General features: G+C 48.0%; 1 protein-coding gene across 2 annotated transcripts in view; it reads left to right on the forward strand.

Moving 5' to 3' along the window:
* Positions 1–19,330, forward strand: part of spata6 (spermatogenesis associated 6) — a 164,481-nt gene that overhangs the window by 21,445 nt on the left and 123,706 nt on the right. For both annotated transcript variants that reach the window (XM_072510930.1, XM_072510932.1), the window contains exons 3-4: positions 18,150–18,198; positions 18,306–18,347. In XM_072510930.1, the coding sequence (XP_072367031.1) occupies positions 18,150–18,198; positions 18,306–18,347 (91 nt within the window). The remainder of the gene's footprint in view (positions 1–18,149; positions 18,199–18,305; positions 18,348–19,330) is intronic.

Here is a 19,330-nt window from a genome sequence, read left to right on the forward strand (position 1 = left end):
CACGTCGGCGTAAATCAAAACACCTTTAAATCGGCGTCAACCAGTGCTTATGGTTGACGCCGACCAGCGTGGAGGTGGGTGATGGCCTGGGGGGTTTGCGCTGGAGAGGTGATGGCGTGGCCGCAGTCTGTGTATGTGGGAGAGGTGTGTGTAGGGTTGTGTGTGTATGTGTGTGTGGCGGGGGGGGGGGTTAGAGTGGGGTGGGCTCCGGGGGAGTGCCGGGAGGGGGGGTGAGTGCCGGGGTCGGGGGGTGGTGTGTGCCGGGCATGGGGCCGGGGGGTGGTGTGTGCCGGGAAGGGAGACGGGGAGGTGCGTGCCGGGGAGGGGGACAGGGAGGTGCGGGACGGAGCGGGGGGTGCGTGCCGGGGGCGGGGAGGTGCGTGCCAGGGAGGGGGACGGAGCGGTGCGTGCCGGGGGAGGGGGACGGGGTGGTCCGTGCCGGGGAGTGGGGGTGCGAGGGCAAGTGAGTTTGTCCACCTGGCCAGGTGCCAGCCTCCAACAATCGCGCCCATGCGGTCCATGCCACCTGGCTGGGGGGAGGAGGGGGTATGGGCAATGATGACATGTCGTCACGCCCCCCCCCCCCCCCCCCCCCCCCCCCCCCCCCCGCAGGCAGTCATGTTTTCCGGTCAGCCAGCGATGTTGGCTGCCGTGGTGGCAGCCGCTAATGTCCATGTTACCCTGGATGAGGAGGAGGAGAAGCGTGCCAGAGAGGCGGCGCAAGTTGCCGCAGAGGGGCAGGCGGCAGCCGACCAGGTTGGTGGGACACCCGCCTGACAGGACGAGGAGGGGGAGGAGGACGTCGCGGCCCAACGGCAACGGAGGCACCCGAGGACGCACCATGTGTACCGGCCCCGGCTGTCGTACCAGGACCTCACAGACTGGGAATGCAGGAGGAGACTCCGGATGAGCCGGGAAACCGTGGCACACATCTGCCACGTGCTGGCACACCTGTCACCGCACTGGCGGGGGTACCCTCTCCCCGTGTCCCTCAAGGTTACGGTGGCCCTGAACTTTTATGCAACGGGGTAATTCCAGGCACCGAGTGGGGACCTGTCCGCCATATCGCAGGCATCGGTGCACCGGTGCATATGGGCAGTGACAGACGCCCTATATGCCATTGCGCACCGCTACATCCGCTTCCCTGTGGACCGGGCCAGCCAAGATGCCAGGGCCGTGGGCTTCTCCGCCGTGGCCGGGTTCCCCATGGTCCAGGGCGTGATTGATGGGATGCACGTCGCCGTGCGGCCACCTGCAGATAACAGGGCCGTGTTCACCAACAGGAAGGGGACCTATTCGATGAACATACAGGTGGTCTGCAACCACCGCATGATGATCCTGCACGTCTGCGCCCGTTACCCGGGCAGTGTACACGACTCATACGTGTTGTCGCGGTCATACATCCCCGGCATGTACGAGGGACGCCATCCCCGGTTGAGGGTTTGGTTGCTGGGCGACAGGGCTACCCATTGCGATCGTGGCTGATGACGCCTATACGGAGGCCACGCAATGAGGCGGAGAACCGCTACAAGGATGCCCATGTAGCGACAAGGGGAGTGATAGAGAGGTGCTTTGGCGTGCTGAAGATGCGTTTCAGGTGCCTGGACCTCTCTGGGGGCGCCCTCCAGTATCGGTCAGATAGGGTCGGCCGCATCATTGTAGTGTGCTGCGTCCTGCACAATATAGCCCAGCAGAGGGGCGCTGTGCCGCAGGTAGAGGACGGCGGAGTGGAGGAGCAGCAGGAAGAGGCCCAGTCCTCCCCAGATGAGGGGGATGGGGGCAATGGTCAGGGCAGACGGGCTAGACATGGGCGGGTGGCTGTCCACCGTTACCGGCTGGGCCAGCGGGCACGGGACAGGCTGATAGCCGCCCGCTTCACTGACTAGATGGGCATGGGAATCGGGTAGTATGGCCACAGACCGCACACCATGGCAACACCTGACCACCCACACCCCCCACCCATCCACCCACCCAGCACCCTCACCCCCCTCCCCAACCCCACCCGCATGCACACCACCCCCCCATTGCCGATCCACCTGTGGCACAACGGCCGGGCCCACACAATTGCTGGTGGACACGTGTCTATTGCAGGCCATGGAGGATGATGACAACCCGCTCTGCGATAAGCTCCTGGCTCCACATCGTTGGACGATGTCTGACCCATGGCCACAGTACCACCATCCAACTGGACCATCCTTGCATGCGGCTGTGACACTGCAGCGCACGGTGCCGTCCTCTGCCCGGGTGGATGTTGATGGCGGTCCAGGGGGAAGGGGGCAGACTCACCAAGGAGCTGAGGTAAGACCACCCCTCACACACACACTTGTGCTCAACGTACATGACACCCCCGCACGCTTTGGACAGAGCACAAAAGCAGCTTCTGTAGGTGTAACATTGACTTTAATAACAAAAGCAGTTCATGCACGTGCCCTAGCCCCTAAAACTCATCTGTGCCCTGCACCCGTGCCAACTTACTCAGTGTCTAATTGTTTGGCCTTACGGGCCCTTTGACTACGCCTAGGTGTTTCCCCAGACGGTACAGCAGAACTGGAGGTGGACTCCTGTGATTCCTGCCCTCTGACACGGGATCCCTTTGGCGTCCTGGCCTAGATGGGCCAGGCTGCGGCCCGGGCGACTGGGATGGCGAGCTGCCAGCCTGTCCTGCCCGTTGCCCACCCGATGCACCTGGGACGGAAGGGGGGGAGCCCGAGGTGTTGAGCTGTTCCGGAACCTCCCCTCCAATGGGACCCGGAACGTGCCCCAGCACCTCCTCCTCCCTCGGGGTGCCCGATGGCCCCCGGGCCTCTAATGGGTGGGGGATGCGAACGGACTGACCATCCGACGCCCCCCCGACATCTGGCGCTGCCAGTCCTGGAGGCCCGTGCTGGTATCGACAAGGATCTGCAGGTTTGCAGCCACGGAGCTCAGGGAGTTGGCAATCCCCGTCTCTGACTGTGCGACGCCGGCTAGCACATGGGCAATGGCGCCGATTCCCTCAGCGATGGCCTGCTGGGACTGCCACGGAGTTGAGCCCCTCTGCCATCTGCCGCTGGCGCTGGCTCATGGCCTCCTGTGAGAGGGCAACCATGTCCTGGGCCACAGACGCCGCCTGCACGGAAAGCCCCAGGTCGCAAACTGCTCCCCATGTCTGACAGTGTCGCACCCATTGTCTCCACCGCGGACGCCACCCGTGCGGTGTCGGCCTGGGTGGCACGCATGACTGGCACCACTGCCAGCTCCTGGACGCGGTGGACTCCTCCACCTGCGACAGCAGCCACCGCAAGCTCGCCGTCATCCTCTTCGCTCGTCCCAGGTTTGGTGGTTGCATCGGAGCTATGGGTGGGTGTGGTAACTCCAGGAACCCGGGATCCCTCTGGGCGGCAGATGTTCGCATGCGCCGGGCTGCCCGCCGACCGCCCGGCCCCTCTGCTGCTCCAACCTCCACCTGCTGTACCGGAACGGCTGTGTTGTGCGCACCAGTGAGTGTACCAGACGCCTCATCACTAAAGTGCCCAACCGAGGTGAGCGTCTCGGCGATGGTGGGGGGTGTTGGTGACAGCAGTGGCGTTGTGTCGTGCGCATCGTCCGACTCTGAGCCCATGGCACTTTGGGGTGGCGGTTCGTCTCCACCCATCCAATCTGTGTCACTGTCCTGCATTTCAATTTCCTGGGTAGGGGTATCCTGAGCAGGGGTGTCCTGGGCAGGGGTGTCCTGGGTAGGGGTGTCCTGGGTTGTGGTTTCATGGTTCGGCTGTGACGGGTACCTGTGGCTGCCCCTCTCGTCGCTGGGTGGCACACGCCTGCGTCGCCGCACCCGCACGCGACGGGTGCGTCGTCTCCCTGTTGCTCCAGGTCTCTCCGTCTCCCGTGGTCTCCACGGGGCATCATGCGGGCGTCGCGTGCCAGAGGGTCCGGGTCTCTCCATCTCCCGTGGTCTCCGCGGGGCATCATGCGGGCGTCGAGTGCCAGAGGGTCCGGGTCTCTCCGTCTCCCGTGGTCTCCGAGGGGCATCATGTGGGTGTCGCGTGCCAGAGGGTCCGGGTCTCTCCGTCTCCCGTGGTCTCCGAGGGGCATCATGCGGGCGGTCTGCATCTGCAGGGATGGGTGCCTCGACGTTTGCTCCTGCGATACACAATGAAGCATGCATAGTTAGACACGCAGGTGGTGATCAGGTGATATGGGGGAGGGGGGATATTGGGGAGGGGGGATATGGGGGATATTGGGGAGGGGGATATGGGGTATATGGGGGAGGGGGGATATGGGGGAGGGGGGATATGGGGAGGGGGATATGGTGAGGGGGATATGGGGAAGGGGAGGTATGGGGGATGTGGATATGGGGGAGTGAGATATGGGGAGAGGGATATGGGGGAGGAGGAATATGGGGATGGGGGATATGGAATTCGGGCAGGGAGGGAGGGGGCTCACCCTGGCTGCCCTGACGAGGTCGTTCACCTTCTTGTGGCACTGGGTGCCTGTCCGTGGTGTCAGAGCCACAGCACTGACGGCCTCTGCCACCTCCCTCCACAGACGCCGGCTGTGGCGTGGGGCGACTCTGCGGCCGTATCCGGGATACAGGGCCTCCCTCTTCTGCTCCACTGCGTCCAGGAGCGCCTCGATGTCGCGGGACTGGAACCTCGGGGCTGAGCGGCGGGCGGCCATCCGGTCGGGTCTTCTGGTCGGGTGGGGGGAGCAGCGCGTCTTTTGAGCTATCATGCCGTGCGGCGTGCATGACGCCGAACGGCGTGAATGACGCCACATGGCGTGAACCACATGAGCCAGCGCGAATAGCGTCACGCCGTTGCTAGCCCATTCCGGGCCGGAGAATTAGCGACGTTTGGGGCGGCGCGATGCAAGTGTGATTCGCGACGTTTTTGGCGCCGGTCGGCGGACATCGCGCCGATATCGGAGAATCCCGCCCCAAGTATCTTTACGATACCGCCACGAGTTTCAAGTTCAAGGACTGATCAATAACTCAACACACCAATTAGTAAGATTCAAATCAAAACACATTTATTTTACACTGTAAATCACTACTCATGAATAAACTCTACTTTCTAGACTATTCTCTATCACTAAAAGGCATATATGTAGCTTCGGAATTGGCCCACCAGGTCAGGGGAACAAATGGCCTTTCGTTCGATCTGAGTCTGCAGGATTCAAAAGCTGGTATGGACTGGTAGCTAGGAGCGCCTATCTCGTAGTGTGCGTTACTTGGTTGTTGCGGCAGCTAGGCATGTTCACTGTCAAGGGTTGTTTCGCGCTGCTGAATGACCCTGTCAAGAAGACCGATTTGAACTTGGGGGCTCTACTTTATAGTCCCCATGGGCTTCCCGCCCTTCGGGGCGGACCCCGTACCTGGTTCCAAGTGATTGGACTACATTCCGACCACTTGGATCGATTTCTCCAATACTGGAGTCGTTCCCTGATCGCTGGGTGGTCCCTCGGTGTCCGTTGGCCTTCCTTTGTCTTGGCTCCTGCTGGCGCCAAGGAGTCTGGCTTGGCCTTATTCGCCTTAAATGTTTTGATTGTTCCCTAGGATCGCTCATTAGTATGCAGATGGCTGTGAGTTTCAGTGCTGTCTGGGCTTTTGCAAGTTCTAATACACAGGATTTCTGCACTTGCTAGTTTTTGCCTGCGTTGGCTGAATTTCCCTGCAGCCTTTACAGACCTCCATTTTAAGTCGGGAATTGGCCAACCCAGGTGGCTACACTAGTCAGAGTAGAAATAGCAGGATATATCTGATGAATATGTGGCTGAAGAGATGGTGTGTGGGGGAGGGTTTCAGATTCCTGGGGCATTAGGACCAGCTCAAGGGGAGGTGGCATCAGTACAAACTGGACAGATTACTCTTGGGCAGGACCGGGACTGATGTCCTCGGGGGTGTATTTGCTAGCGTGGCTGGGGAGGCTTTAAACTAAAAAGGCAGGGGGATGGGAATCTAAGGAACGAGTCGGGGGTGGAGGAGGGGTTAAAGGACAATAGCAAAAGACAGAAAGGAGAATAAGAAAAGTCATAGGCAGGAAAACGAAGGGCTAGATTTAAACAGGCCACAGTGAAAAATATTGGGAGCGGGACAAGTAATGCTAAAAAAACAAGCCTATAGGCTTTGTGCCTTATTGCGTGGAGCATTTGCAATAGAACAGATCAACTAATCACCCAAATAGATGTGAATGGGTATGTTACAATTGGGATTATGGAGACATGGCTGCAAGGTGACCATGGTTGGGAACTGCACATCCAGGGGTATTCAGTATTTAGAAAGGACAGACATGGAAAAAGTGGTGGAGTTGCATTGCTGGTTGAAGATGAGATTAACGCAATAGTGAGGAAGGATTAGTGAGGACGGACTAGTTAAGCAACAGCTGGGGGAACTGCAACAAACTGCCTGGCGCAAAAGTAAAATGGGAAACATGGCAAATCCTTGGCTTACAAGTATTAATTAGAGATAGTAATCGATCCAAGGAAGAAGCATACAAATTGGCCAAGGAAAACAATAGGTCTGAGGATAGGGAGCTGTTCAGAATTCAACAAAGGAGCTCCGTGTGCTACCATGCCGTCACTGGAGCTCACTCCAGCTGCCCCTCCATCCCAAGGTGACACCCCCCCCCCCCCCACCCCCCCAGGGCCACTGTCTGGGAGGAGGGAGAGCCAGAGGCGGACCTGGAGCGTCACTACAGGGAGGCAACGGCGTTTGCCAGCTCTCCCGAATACCCGACCCCTCATGACAATGGTGCGTCACAGTGGCAGGGGGTGGAACAGGTTGGCTGGCGACGTGAGTGCCACCAACAAGACGACCAGGAGCCTCCAGCCAAGGTTCTCCAGAGGACACACGTTAGGGGCATCAAAGGCCACTGGGCGTGGTAAACAACATGCTGCCTCCGCCTTTAATGTGCATCCTGGGGACAGTCCTAGACATGGAGGCAGAGCATGGAGGGTTAATTAGTTTGAAGGTCACTGGGAGGGAACTGGGGAGGAGTAGCGGCACCATCGGTAGCTAGAGACAGTTAGGGTCACGATTGTACACCATTAAAACATGAGATATGTAAAGCCTCTGTCATGTTATTCTGTACTGCAAGCCAGCCTGCCCTGCCGGCCCAAGTGCCCTCCACCCTCCCCTGGCCCCCCCCCCACCACCCCCCCACCCCCCACCACCCCCCGGGCATAGTGGTTCTAGTCCACAACACAATGAAGTTACCAGCTTCCGAGCCAACCCCCTGCAGCTCCCAGCAGCAAGCTCCCATCAATGGAAAGTCACCTGGGGATAACGCAACAAAACACAAGGCCTCCGGACATCAAACAGGAAATACTCAACAATACATGAACTCCCGGACCCGCCCTTCCCGAGCTCCAGCAGTATACCCACATTCGTGCAAAGTCACTAAGTCACTCGGAAAGTCACGCCGACACAGAGCATCGCGATAGTGCACCTGCTCTCCAGCACTGGCAATGGTTCTGGACTCCAGGCCACAGAAGCAAAAGGGGCTACAGCAAACAACCACACAGCCTCCAAGCATTAAACAGTAAACAGCAACAGTAAAATAGGAAGCATAAACCTGCAACAGTACAAAAAATGCACCAACAATTTGCATGGCTTCCAAATCGAAGGGGCCAACATTCACCTGAACAACTCTCTTCCCTTTTATGTACCCATAGAAGTGTTTGCTATCCTTTTTGATATTCTGTGCTAGTCCTTTTTTTGTAATTTACCTTAGCTTTTTTTATTACCTTTTTTAGTATCTCTTTGTTTATGTTTCAAAGTTTCCCAATCTTCCAGCCTGCCACTGGCCTTTGCAATATGATATAACTTAGCTTTTGTCTTTATAATATCCTTGGCTTCCTTGTTTAGCCATGGGTGTTTTTTACCCCTCTTTCCATCTTTCTTCCTCACTTGGATATATTTTACTTGTGAGGAATCGAGTATCTCCTTAAACAACTGCGACTGCTCATCAGCTGTCCTACCTTTTAGCCTTCTTGCCCAGTCTGTACAGGCCAAATCAGTCCTCAAGTCAATGTAATTTCCTTTGTTTAATTCCAGAACACTAGTGTGGGACTCCATTTTCTCGCCCCAAACTGAATCTTGAATTCTATCATATTATGGTCACTATTCCCTAGTGGATCCTTAACTATGAGGTCATTAATTAATCCCTCCTCATTACAGAATACCAAATCGAGAGTAGCCTCCTCCCTGGTTGGTTCCCCATCATACTGTTCCAGGAAACAATCTCCAAATGCATTCAATGAACAATGAACATTTGCCGGGCCTCAGCTGATATTCAATGCTGATTGGTGCTGTCCGTTCTGGAATGTGCCCTCCTCTGTGACACTGTGTTTCTAGTTTTGTTTTGAACAGAAACTGGAGGGTCACAATTCTGGGGCGGGATTCCATCAGCCGACGCCAAAATCAGGAAAGGGGATTGGGTAGGGAACCGGTGTTTATCAAATAGCTGCAGTGATGTCAGAATGTGGGTGGAACTGGGCTGTCTGTCTGCTTTTACTTTCGTTTTTGAGCTGGCAATGTGTGTTTGGTTTCGGTTTCAGAGTTTGAGCTGCATCCAGCCAAACAAGGTGTAATTTTGATCTCTTTCTGCATGAAAAGAATGTCTTCAGATCACTTGCTAATATACAAGTGATAACTGCTCTCAGTAGAGAATTTAAACCAGCTGTCTTTGTTAAAGAGGGCATTTGTCTTATGGATGTTGCTAGGAAAGATTAAGGGTTACTTATAGAGTACTGTATTCTTTGGGGGGAGTATTTAAGTTGATAGTTGCTAAAATGTTTCCTGTGTGTTTATAAAATGTTAACTGGATTCATAGAATAAACATTGTTTTGTTTTAAAAGTACTTTAGATCTCTGTTGCATCATACCTGTAGACTTGGGCCTTGTTCTCCCCATGACCGAAATCTATTAAATGTTGTGGGTCAGGGGAACTCCATGATACACTTTGGGGTTCTCTAAACAATGGCCGGAATAAATTGGGGGCTCATCCGGGATAAAAGTCTATCTTTCATAATTGGATTGGCTTAGTGAACTTAAAGACAGTGAGGGGTGAGCATATTTGTGGTTGCTTTTGAGGTGTGGTATATCAGTTGAAGTAGGGAATGTGTTGTGGACAATGGCTCTTTCAGAGGCTCGGAAGTTTTTGGGGGTGGAGAAGGTCACATGCAAGAACTTACGAACAGAGACGAAGAAAAGACTTTTAGATTTGGGAAAAACATTGCCGTTCACGTTATCTGACAGCACATGAAAAGAAGAGGTACTTACGGCGCTAGCTGAGCATTTAAAATTGCCTGAGTTACAGTCTGACTCATTAGAAATGGCAAAGATTCAGTTACAAATCAGCAACTTGAACATGAAAAAGAATTGAAGCAGCTTGAATATGAAATAAGAGAGAGAGAAAGGGAGATACAGATCAGGGAAAAGGAAAAGGAGAGAGAAGAAAGAAACAAATAGAGGATAGCCCTAGCAGAACAAAAAGAAAAAGAGAGAGAGGAAAGAGAAAAAGAGAGAGAGAAGGGGTGATACAGATCAAGGAAAAAGAAAAGGAGAGAGAAGAAAGAAACAAAGACAGAGAAAGGGAGGAAAGGGATAAAGAGAGAGAATTTGAACTTCAGAAAATGGCGATGAAACATAGTCAGTTAAAATTGGCAAATGTAAAGGGAAACGTACAGTTGGATGATAGTGATGAGGATAAAGAGAAAGAGTGTCATAGTCAAAGGTTTGGTGGGGATCTATTTAAATATGTCCAAGCATTGCCAAGGTTTGATGAGAAGGAGGTAGAAGCCTTTTTCATTTCATTTGAGAAGGTGGCTAAACAAATGAAATGGCCACCGGACATGTGGGTATTACTGATTCAAACAAAGCTTGTAGGTAGGGCTAGTGAAGTATTTGCATCACTACCAGAGGAGGTGAAAAAATCCATCTTAGGTGCATATGAAGTAGTGCCTGAAGCCTACAGGCAAAGGTTTAGAAACTTAAGGAAAGAACCTGGTCAAACATACATGGAGTTTGAAAGGATCAAACAGAGTAACTTTGATAGATGGATAAGGGCTCTGAAAATAGGCCAAACGTATGAAGCTCTCAGAGATATTATACTTTTGGAGGAGTTTAAAAATTCAATTCCTGATGCAGTGAGAACTCATGTGGAAGAGCGGAGGGTTAAAACTGCGAGGTTAGCAGCAGAAATGGCAGATGATTATGAATCAAAGCTTGGTTTCCGACATCAGTTTCAGCCTGTGAGGGGTGGAGATTGGGGACAGTGGTCGAGGTAAAGGAGATCTGATGGGAGATAATAAGGAGAGTTTACCTCAGATTAAAAAAGAAATCCAGGAGGATGGAAGAGAAATGAAAAGTTTCAAATGTTTTCACTGTAATAAACTAGGCCATGTAAAGTCACAGTGTTGGTGGTTGAAGAAAAGCACGGGAAAGGCTGATGTGGTAAAACAGGATAAGACAGTGGGGTTTGTTAAAGTGGTAAAGGAAAGCCCAAGTGAAGCGAAGGAGGTGCAAAAGATTGTACAGCCTGATCAAGAGATGATTGATAGGAAGGTGTCAGATCTCTTTAAAGAATTTACTTGTGTGGGTAAAGTTTACTCATGTGTACCAGGAGGAGCAGGTAAAGAAGTCACAATTTTAAGAGATACAGGAGCTAGTCAATCTTTAATGGTAAGAGATGAGGAGTTATGCAGTTTGGGAAGAATATTGTCAGAAAAGGTGGTAATATGTGGAATTCAGGGTGAGAAGAGTAGTGTTCCATTATATAAGGTATGGTTGGAAAGTCCAATGAAGAGTGGTGAAGTGGTAGTAGGAGTAATAGAGAAACTATCTTGTCCAGGAATACAGTTTATCTTGGGTAATGCCATAGCTGGATCGCAGGTGGGAGTGATGCCTACTGTGGTTGATAAGCCAGTGGAAAATCAGACAACTGAAGTGTTGAAGGACGAATATCCTGGGATTTTTCCGGATTGTGTAGTAATAAGGTCCCAAAGTCACAGGTTCAGACAAAAGGAGAAATCTAAGAGTGAAGATAAAGTTGAAGTTCAATGATCAGCACAGTAGCATTGTGGATAGCACAGTTGCTTCACAGCCCCAGGGTCCCAGGTTCGATTCCGGCTGGGGTCACTGCCTGTGCGGAGTCTGCACATCCTCCCCGTGTGTGCGTGGATTTCCTCCGGGTGCTCCGGTTTCCTCCCACAGGCCAAAGATGTGCAGGTTAGGTGGATTGGCCATGATAAATTGCCCTTAGTGTCCAAAATTGCCCTTAGTGTTGGGTGGGGTTACTGGGTTATGGGGATAGGGTGGAGGTGTAGACCTTGGGTAGGGTGCTCTTTCCAAGAGCCGGTGAAGACTCAATGGGCCGAATGGCCTCCTTCTGCACTGTAAATTCTTTGATAATCTATGATAATCAGAAACTATTTTTGACCAGATGGTTGGAAAAGAACAAGAACAGGTGGAGGATGAGGCGAATATTTTTAGTTCAGGAAAATTGGCAGAGTTACAACAGAAAGATATAGAAATAAAACAGATGTATCAGAAAGCATACACGGAAGAGGAATCTGAGTGTATACCAGAATGTTATTACTGGAAAAATGGTGTCTTGATGAGAAAATGGAGACCTTTACATATGCAGGCGGATGAAAAGTGGGCAGAAGTTCATCAAGTGGTATTGCCGATGGGGTATAGAAAGGAGGTGTTGTGAGTAGCACATGAGGTACCAGTGGAAGGTCATTTGGGAGTAAGGAACTCTCAAGCTAAAATTCAAAAACATTTTTATTGGCCTGGACTACATAAAGATGTAGTTAAATTTTGTCGATCATATCACACATGTCAAGTGATAGGGAAACCACAAGCAGTGATAAAATCAGCATCCTTAATACTCATTCCAGCATTTGAGGAACCTTTAACAAGGGTCTTAATTGATTGCGTAGGACCGCTTCCTAAAATGAAAAGTGGGAATCAATATCTTTTGACTATAATGGATGTGTCTACTAGGTTTCCAGAGGCCATTCCAGAATGTAATATTACAGCTAAAAAGATTGTGGATGAGTTACTTAAATTCTTTACTAGATATGGACTATCCACAGAAATACAATCAGATCAAGGATCAAATTTTACCTCGAGGTTATTCAAAGAAGTTATGGATAGCTCAGGAATAAAACAATTTAAATCAACTGCATACCATCCAGAACCGCAGGAAGCGTTAGAAAGGTGGCATCAGACATTAAAGACAATGTTGAGGGCTTATTCTCATGATTATCCAGAGGATTGGGATAAAGGAATTCCATTCGTACTGTCTGCTATTAGGGATGCACCTAATAGGGCAGCACGGTGGCGCAATGGTTAGCATTGCTGCCTTACGGCGCCGGGGTCCCAGGTTCGATCCCGGCTCTGGGTCAGTGTCCGTGTGGAGTTTGCACATTCTCCCCATGTTTGCATGGGTTTTGCCCCCACAACCCAAAGATGTGCAGGGTAGGTGGATTGGCCACGCTAAATTGCCTCTTAATTGGAAAAAATGAATTGGATACTCTAAATTTATTTTTTAAAAAGGGATGCACCTAATAAGTCAACCAAATTCAGTCCTTTTGAACTAATTTTTCATCATGAGCTAAGAGGACCACTTAAATTGATTGAGGAAAAATTGGTGAGTGAGCAGCCGGAACTTACATTATTGGATTACGTGTCAAATTTCAGGGAACGATTAAATAGAGCACGGGAATTGGCTGGATAACATTTGAAAGTTGCACAAAATGTGATGAAACGGGTAGCGGACAAGAAATCCAAAGTTCGTAGTTTTGCCAGTGGAGATAAAGTTTCAGTATTGTTATCAGTGGTAGGTGAACCTTTAAAAGCAAGGTTTTGTGGACCTCAGATTGAAAGGAAATTAAGTGACGTGAATTATGTGGTAAGAACGCCAGATAGAAGGAAAACTCACCGTGTGTGTCATGTGAATATGCTTAAAAGGTACTTTGAAAGGGAAGGAGAGCAAAAGGAGGAGGTTTTAATGATTCTAACTCAAAAGTGAAGAACCAAATCCAGATGGCTTTGAATTTAACATCCCTCAAATTAAATTGGAAAACGAGGATGTTCTTAAAAATTGGGATAAATTGTTGAGTTACGTTCCAGAGGAAAAGCGAACTGACCTGAAAGAGTTACTGATATCACATGGGAAACTTTGTGGAGATAAGTTGGGAAGCACTAAAATGGCTATACATGATGTCGATGTGGGACATACTGTTCCAATTAAACAACATCCATATAGACTTAACCTTTTAAAATTGGCACAGGTTAACAAAGAAATTGAAAGTATGCTTAAAAATGGCATAATTGAAGTGGGTTGCAACCAATGGAGCTCACCCATAGTGATGGTACCGAACCCAGATGGTACCCAACGGTTTTGTGTGGACTATAGAAAGGTTAATGCAGTTACAAGAACGGACTCTTATCCTATCCCATGCTTGGAGGACTGAGAAAGTGGGACAATCCGCTTTTATTTCCGAACTGGATTTTCTTAAAGGTTACTGGCAGGTACCTTTATCCGAAAGGGCAAAGGAGAGATTTCAGCTCCAGATGGTATCTACCAATTCAAAGTTATGCCATTTGGCATGAAAAACGCCCCAGCCACATTTTAACGGTTAACTAACAAAGTTGTTTCAGGATTACCCAATTGTGTGGTATACATCGACGATCTGGTGATTTTTAGTCATACACGGAAAGATCATTTGAAGCATCTGATAGAGTTATTCGATCAACTTCAGGAGGCTGTAAAGCTAGCCAAAAGTGAATTTGAAAAAGCCCAAGTTACGTCCCTTGGCCATACAATTAGACAGGGACGAATGGTTCCACGGGATGTGTGAACAAAAGTGATTGGGGAGTTTCCAATACCCTCGACATGAAGGGAAATAATGCAATTTCTTGGATGAGTGGACTTTACCGAACATTTGTGCCTAATTTTAGCAGTGTGGTCGCTCCACTGATGGACTTGCTAAAGAAGCGTAGCAAATTTCAGTGGACAATGGAGGGTCAACAGGCATTTGACTGCATGAAGGCTGTGTTAACCACTGCTCCTGTTTTGGCTACCCTAAATTACACAAAACCATTCAAAGTGGCTGTTGGTGCGAGTGATGTTGGCGTAGGCGCGGTGCTCTTACAAGAAGACGACGAAGGAATAGAGCGGCCTATTGGTTATTTTTCAAAGAAATTGAATAAGCACCAGAAGAAGTATTCAACGATTGAGAAGGAGACTTTGAGCTTGCTGTTGGCTTTGCAACATTTTTACATTTATGTGACCAGCAATTTGTCTGAAACAATTATATATACTGATCATAATCCATTGAAACTTTTGGAGCGATTCTGGAATAACAATGCCAGGCTGTTCGATGGAGTTAATTGTTACAGCCATTTCATTTAAAAATAATACATATGGCAGGATGAGAAAACATGATAGCCAATGCTTTGTCACGAATGTGATGAAGAGAAGAAGGTTCGATGGAGGAAGAAGAACTAAAATGGACTATGTTATTGTAAATGTTTGCTTGCTTTGTTTTGTTTTAAAAAAAAGTATATTTACTGTCAATATTTCTTGAAGGAAAGTGAAAAGGTGAAAAATGAGACCATCTTGAAGGTGTTGGTTTATTTATTTTTCTTGGGGGGGAGTTGTCATGGGAGTGTACGTTAAGAAATGTATATTTATCAAATAGCTGCAGTGATGTTATTGTGTGGGTGGAGCTGGGTTTTGTCTCTGGCTTTGACTTTCCTTTTGAGCTGGAAGCTATTTGTGGCTTTGTTTTTTACTTTCGTTTTAGGCAGTTGAAAAGCTGAATTCAGACAAGGAAGGTTAATTTGTTAATTACATATAGAGCACTGTATCTGTGGGGGGGTAGTTGTGTTGGTCGTAGATTAAATGTTCATTGTGTGTTTATAAAATGTTTACTGAATTCATAGAATAAACATTGTTTTGTTTAAAAATACTTTAGGTCTCTGTTGCATTACACCTGGAAAGTAGGCCCTTGTGCTCCTCTTAACTAAAATCTATTAAAAGTTGTAGGTCAGGTAAACTCCATGATATAATTTGGCCCATAACAGTACTCACAAACTCTTGAGATTGAGGGCAGACAAGTCCCCAGGATCTGATGGCCTCCATTCTAGGGTGTCAAAGGAATTGGCGGCAAAGCTAGTGGACCCATTGGTTATGATATTCCAAAATTCAATGGAGACAGGAAAGGTTCCAGTGGATTGGAAAAATGCGAACGCAACGCCCTTATTCAAAAAAGGAGGGAGGCAGAATGTGGGAAATTATGGACCAGTTAGTTTAATATCTGTTGTTGGTAAATTGTTAGAATCAATTATCAAGTATGTAATATCAGGACATTTAGAAAGCCAGAGCACAATCCATCAGAGTCAGCATGGTTTTATGAAGGGCAAATCATGTTTGACTACTTCGCTTGAGTTCTTCGAAGATGTAACAAGCAAAGTCGAAAATGGGCATCCTGTAGATGTAGTATATCTGGACTTCTGGAAGGCATTTGATAAGGTGCCGCACAGAAGCTTAATTCACAAAGTGAGATCACATGGGATTATGGGTAACTTATTAGGTTGGATCGAACACTGGCTGACGGACAGGAGACAGAGTCGGGATAAATGGGTCTTTTTCTGGATGGCAAGATGTAATTAATGGGATGCCACAGGTCCTTGGGCCCCAGCTATTTACAATCTATATTAACGACTTGGATACAGGGATAGAAGGCTCTACAGCCAAATTTGCAGAACACACAAAAGTAGGTGGGACAGTAAGTTGCAATGAGTAAATAAGAATCTTACGAATGGATATAGCTAGGTTCGGAGAGTGAGCCAAAATGTGGCAGATGGAGTTTAATGTGGATAAGTGTGAAGTCATGCATTTTGATCAAAAAAATGGAAAGGCAACTTATCTAAATTGAGAGAGACTTTGGGGTGCTCTGATGCAGAGGGATCTGGGTGTTCTCATGCATGAGTCACAGGAAATGAGCATGCAGGTGCAGGAGATAATAAGGAAAGCAAATGGAATGTTTGCATTTCTAGCTAAAGGAATTGAGTATAAAGGTAAGGAAGTGTTGTTGCAACTATACAAGGCATTGGTAAGACCACAACTGGAATATTGTGCACAGTTTTGGTCCCCTTTTTCGAAGAAAGATGTAGTGGCATTGGAGGCAGTTCAGAGGAGGTTCACTAGATTGATTCCAGAGATGAGGGGTTTGTCACATGAGGAGAGATTGAACAGTTTAGGCCTATACGTTCTAGAGTTTGGAAGAATGAGCGGATATCTAATTGCGGTATACAAATGCTAAAAGGTATGGATAAAGTAGATGTGGAGTAGATGCTTCCTCTTGTGGGGCATTCTAAAACGAGAGGTCATAATCTAGAATAAGAGGTAACAAACTTAAAACCGATCTGAGGAAAAAACGCTTCTCCCAAAGGGTTGTGAATCTGTGGAATTAGCTACCCCAGAGTACCGTGGATGCAGAGACAGTGAGTAAATTTAAGGAGGAGTTAGACAGATTTTTAATTGGTAATGGGTTGAGGGGTTATGGAGAACGGGCAAGAAAGTGGAGTTGAGGCCAGGATGGGATCAGCCATGATGACATTGAGGGTGTTTAGGTGCGGGAGGCTAAATTGCCTACTCCTGCTCCTAGGTCCCATTAATTGTCCAGGTACAAAAATTTAAATAGCAGAATAACAGAAATTAAAAACAAAAACAAGAGACAGATGGTAGCATAGTGGTTAGCACATTTGCTTCACAGCTCCAGGGTCCCAGGTTCGATTCCTGGCTTGGGTCACTGTCTGTGCGGAGCCTGCACATTCTCCCCGTGTCTACGTGGGTTTTCTTTGGGTGCTCCGGTTTCCTCCCACAGTCCAAAGATGTGCAGGTTAGGTGGATTGGCCATGCTAAATTGCTCTTCGTATCCCAAAGGTGGGGTGGGGTTACTGGGTTACGGGAATTGGGTGGAGGTGTGGGCTTGGGTAGGGTGCTCTTTCCAAGGGCCAGTGCAGACTCAATGGGCCGAATGGCCTCCTTCTGCACTGTAAATTCTATTTAATTAACAGGAAGATCCTTACAGTAGAGTGGGTGATTTGTTTCTGGAGGGGTGGTTCGCCAGTCCAAAGATCAGGCTTTCACAGCCTCACTTATTCAGATATTTACAAGTTCACAATTTGCAAAACGGATTTTCCTGATATTCCACGTGGCGCCACCTATCTCTGTAACGGGGAGGGTTCTTTCACTCGCAGGATCGAAGGGAGGGAGTACTTCTGGTATGTATGCCAGAAGAGAAAATGCTGGAAAATCTCAACAGGTCTGGCAGCATCTGTAGGGAGAGAAAAGAACTCATGTTTCGAGTCCAGATGACCCGATGTCAAAGCTTTGGGGGAGGGGTTAGGTTGTGGGAGGGGTATATTATGTTTGTATTGGTGTTTTATTTTGTTTTGTATTATTGTGTATTATATCAATGAAAAATCTGAATAAAAATATATATTTTTAAAACAAAGAACAACATTGTTCGTAGAAGCCTTCGCAGCAAACAGAAGTCACAAATCATTGAGATCAGCTGTAAGATCAAACCTAGGAAAAGGTTAAGCAAAGGAACTCTAATCTGAATTTTTAATAAATAAATTTTGAGTACCCAATTGTTTTTTTTTCCAATTGAGGGGCAATTTAGTGTGGCCAATTCACTTAACCTGCACATCTTTTGGTTGTGGGGATGAAACCCACACAGACACGGGAGAATGTGCAACTCAAAACAGACAGTGACCCGGGGCCGGGATCAAATCCGGGTCCTCAGAGCTGTAGGCAGCAGTAGTGCTAACAACTGCGCCACCATGCACCCCAAATCTGAAATTTCTAATAATTTAGTGCTTACCTTGAGTTCGCTTCATTCCAAAATGCTTTTTTACAAATACAGCAGTTATCTCCCCTAAGTGGTAAACTATTTCTGTTGACCATTTCAACAAGCTCCATTTCAGTCCAAAGCTCAGCCTATTAATCCGGATCCATAATTCTAAAGAATCATCACTAGGTATTGGTTTTAAATGTTTCCTGGTATTGGAAGATTATTTCCAAGTGATATGCAATTTTGTTACTTTGTAGTTGATTTCCTTTTTATTGGTTTATCTAAATATAGAACTTTCCAGAAGCCATGAATCCTGGGGATGTTGCAGACATGCTTGAAAGTAAGAACAATACATCTATAATATTTGGTATTCATGCATTTGTACTTGCAACACTCATTTATCATTTAATTAGTACTGATATGATATTATGGTTCTTTTATTCACAGTGGATACAACAAAATTTGAATTGATACAGCTGACTCCACCAGGTACCATCAACATTTGCAAAAATATCGATATGTTTGTCAGTTATTATTTGCACAGTGGGAATACATTTTAGCAAGATTGTTAGAACCAAGTAAAGCCCCACTATCCTTTAACATACATAGGTGATGTGATGCTTATTTTAAGATCACATTTCTCCCTACTATATAAACTCAGAACAAAATAAAAGAAATAATGCATTATGTGAATAGAAACACAGACACATATTGCTAACGGCATTTTATTTTGTTAAAATGCATCAGGTTCCTTCATACTTAGGAGTGAAAGGAAGATGGAAAGCACATACATAAATCCTGAAATGGAAAAAGGAAAATTAAACTACCTTAAGTGAGTGCCTCAGTGAGTTTATCAATTGATTCGGTGAGCAGTCGGGACCAGGAAGATATCTGGAAATTTCCCAGTCTGGACTAAGATCTCTAATAACAGTAGTAATGTTATCATTGGCATCTCAATCCCCAGATTAATAAGACAAAATCAGATGGGTTTTCAGTCCTGATTGCTATAAAATGACAGGCTTGTGTGAATCCTTGCAAAATACAGGATTAGACTACATTCTGATGCATCTGTGATTCACACACCATCAGGTTGAGGGGATAATTAAAAGGCAATTGCTATCTGTGGAACCATATCCCAGAAAGTAATTAAGGAGGGGAATTTAAGGATCAAAATAAAAATAGAGACAAAACAAAAATACAAAACCTGATAAACTCTATACTTATCCACTGACTACTCTTGGGTGTGGCACTCCTGCAAAGTGAATGTCACAGCCTTCATCATATTGGGCAGTATTTAACGCAGGAAACAGGCATCTCTCCTACCCACTGGAGAACTGGTGAGAGCCCTGCGTTGCTTCATTTTAGGAAGGCCCATCGAATTAAGTGCCCACAAAGTACTTAAGTGACGGGCCTTTTCCCCAGGATCAAGGACCCAGAGGACGAAAATCCTGCCTGTCCTCCAGGGAAGTGGA

This window comes from Scyliorhinus torazame, chromosome 7, assembly GCF_047496885.1.
Source record: "Scyliorhinus torazame isolate Kashiwa2021f chromosome 7, sScyTor2.1, whole genome shotgun sequence".
In the NCBI taxonomy this organism is placed as follows: Eukaryota; Metazoa; Chordata; class Chondrichthyes; order Carcharhiniformes; family Scyliorhinidae; genus Scyliorhinus; species Scyliorhinus torazame.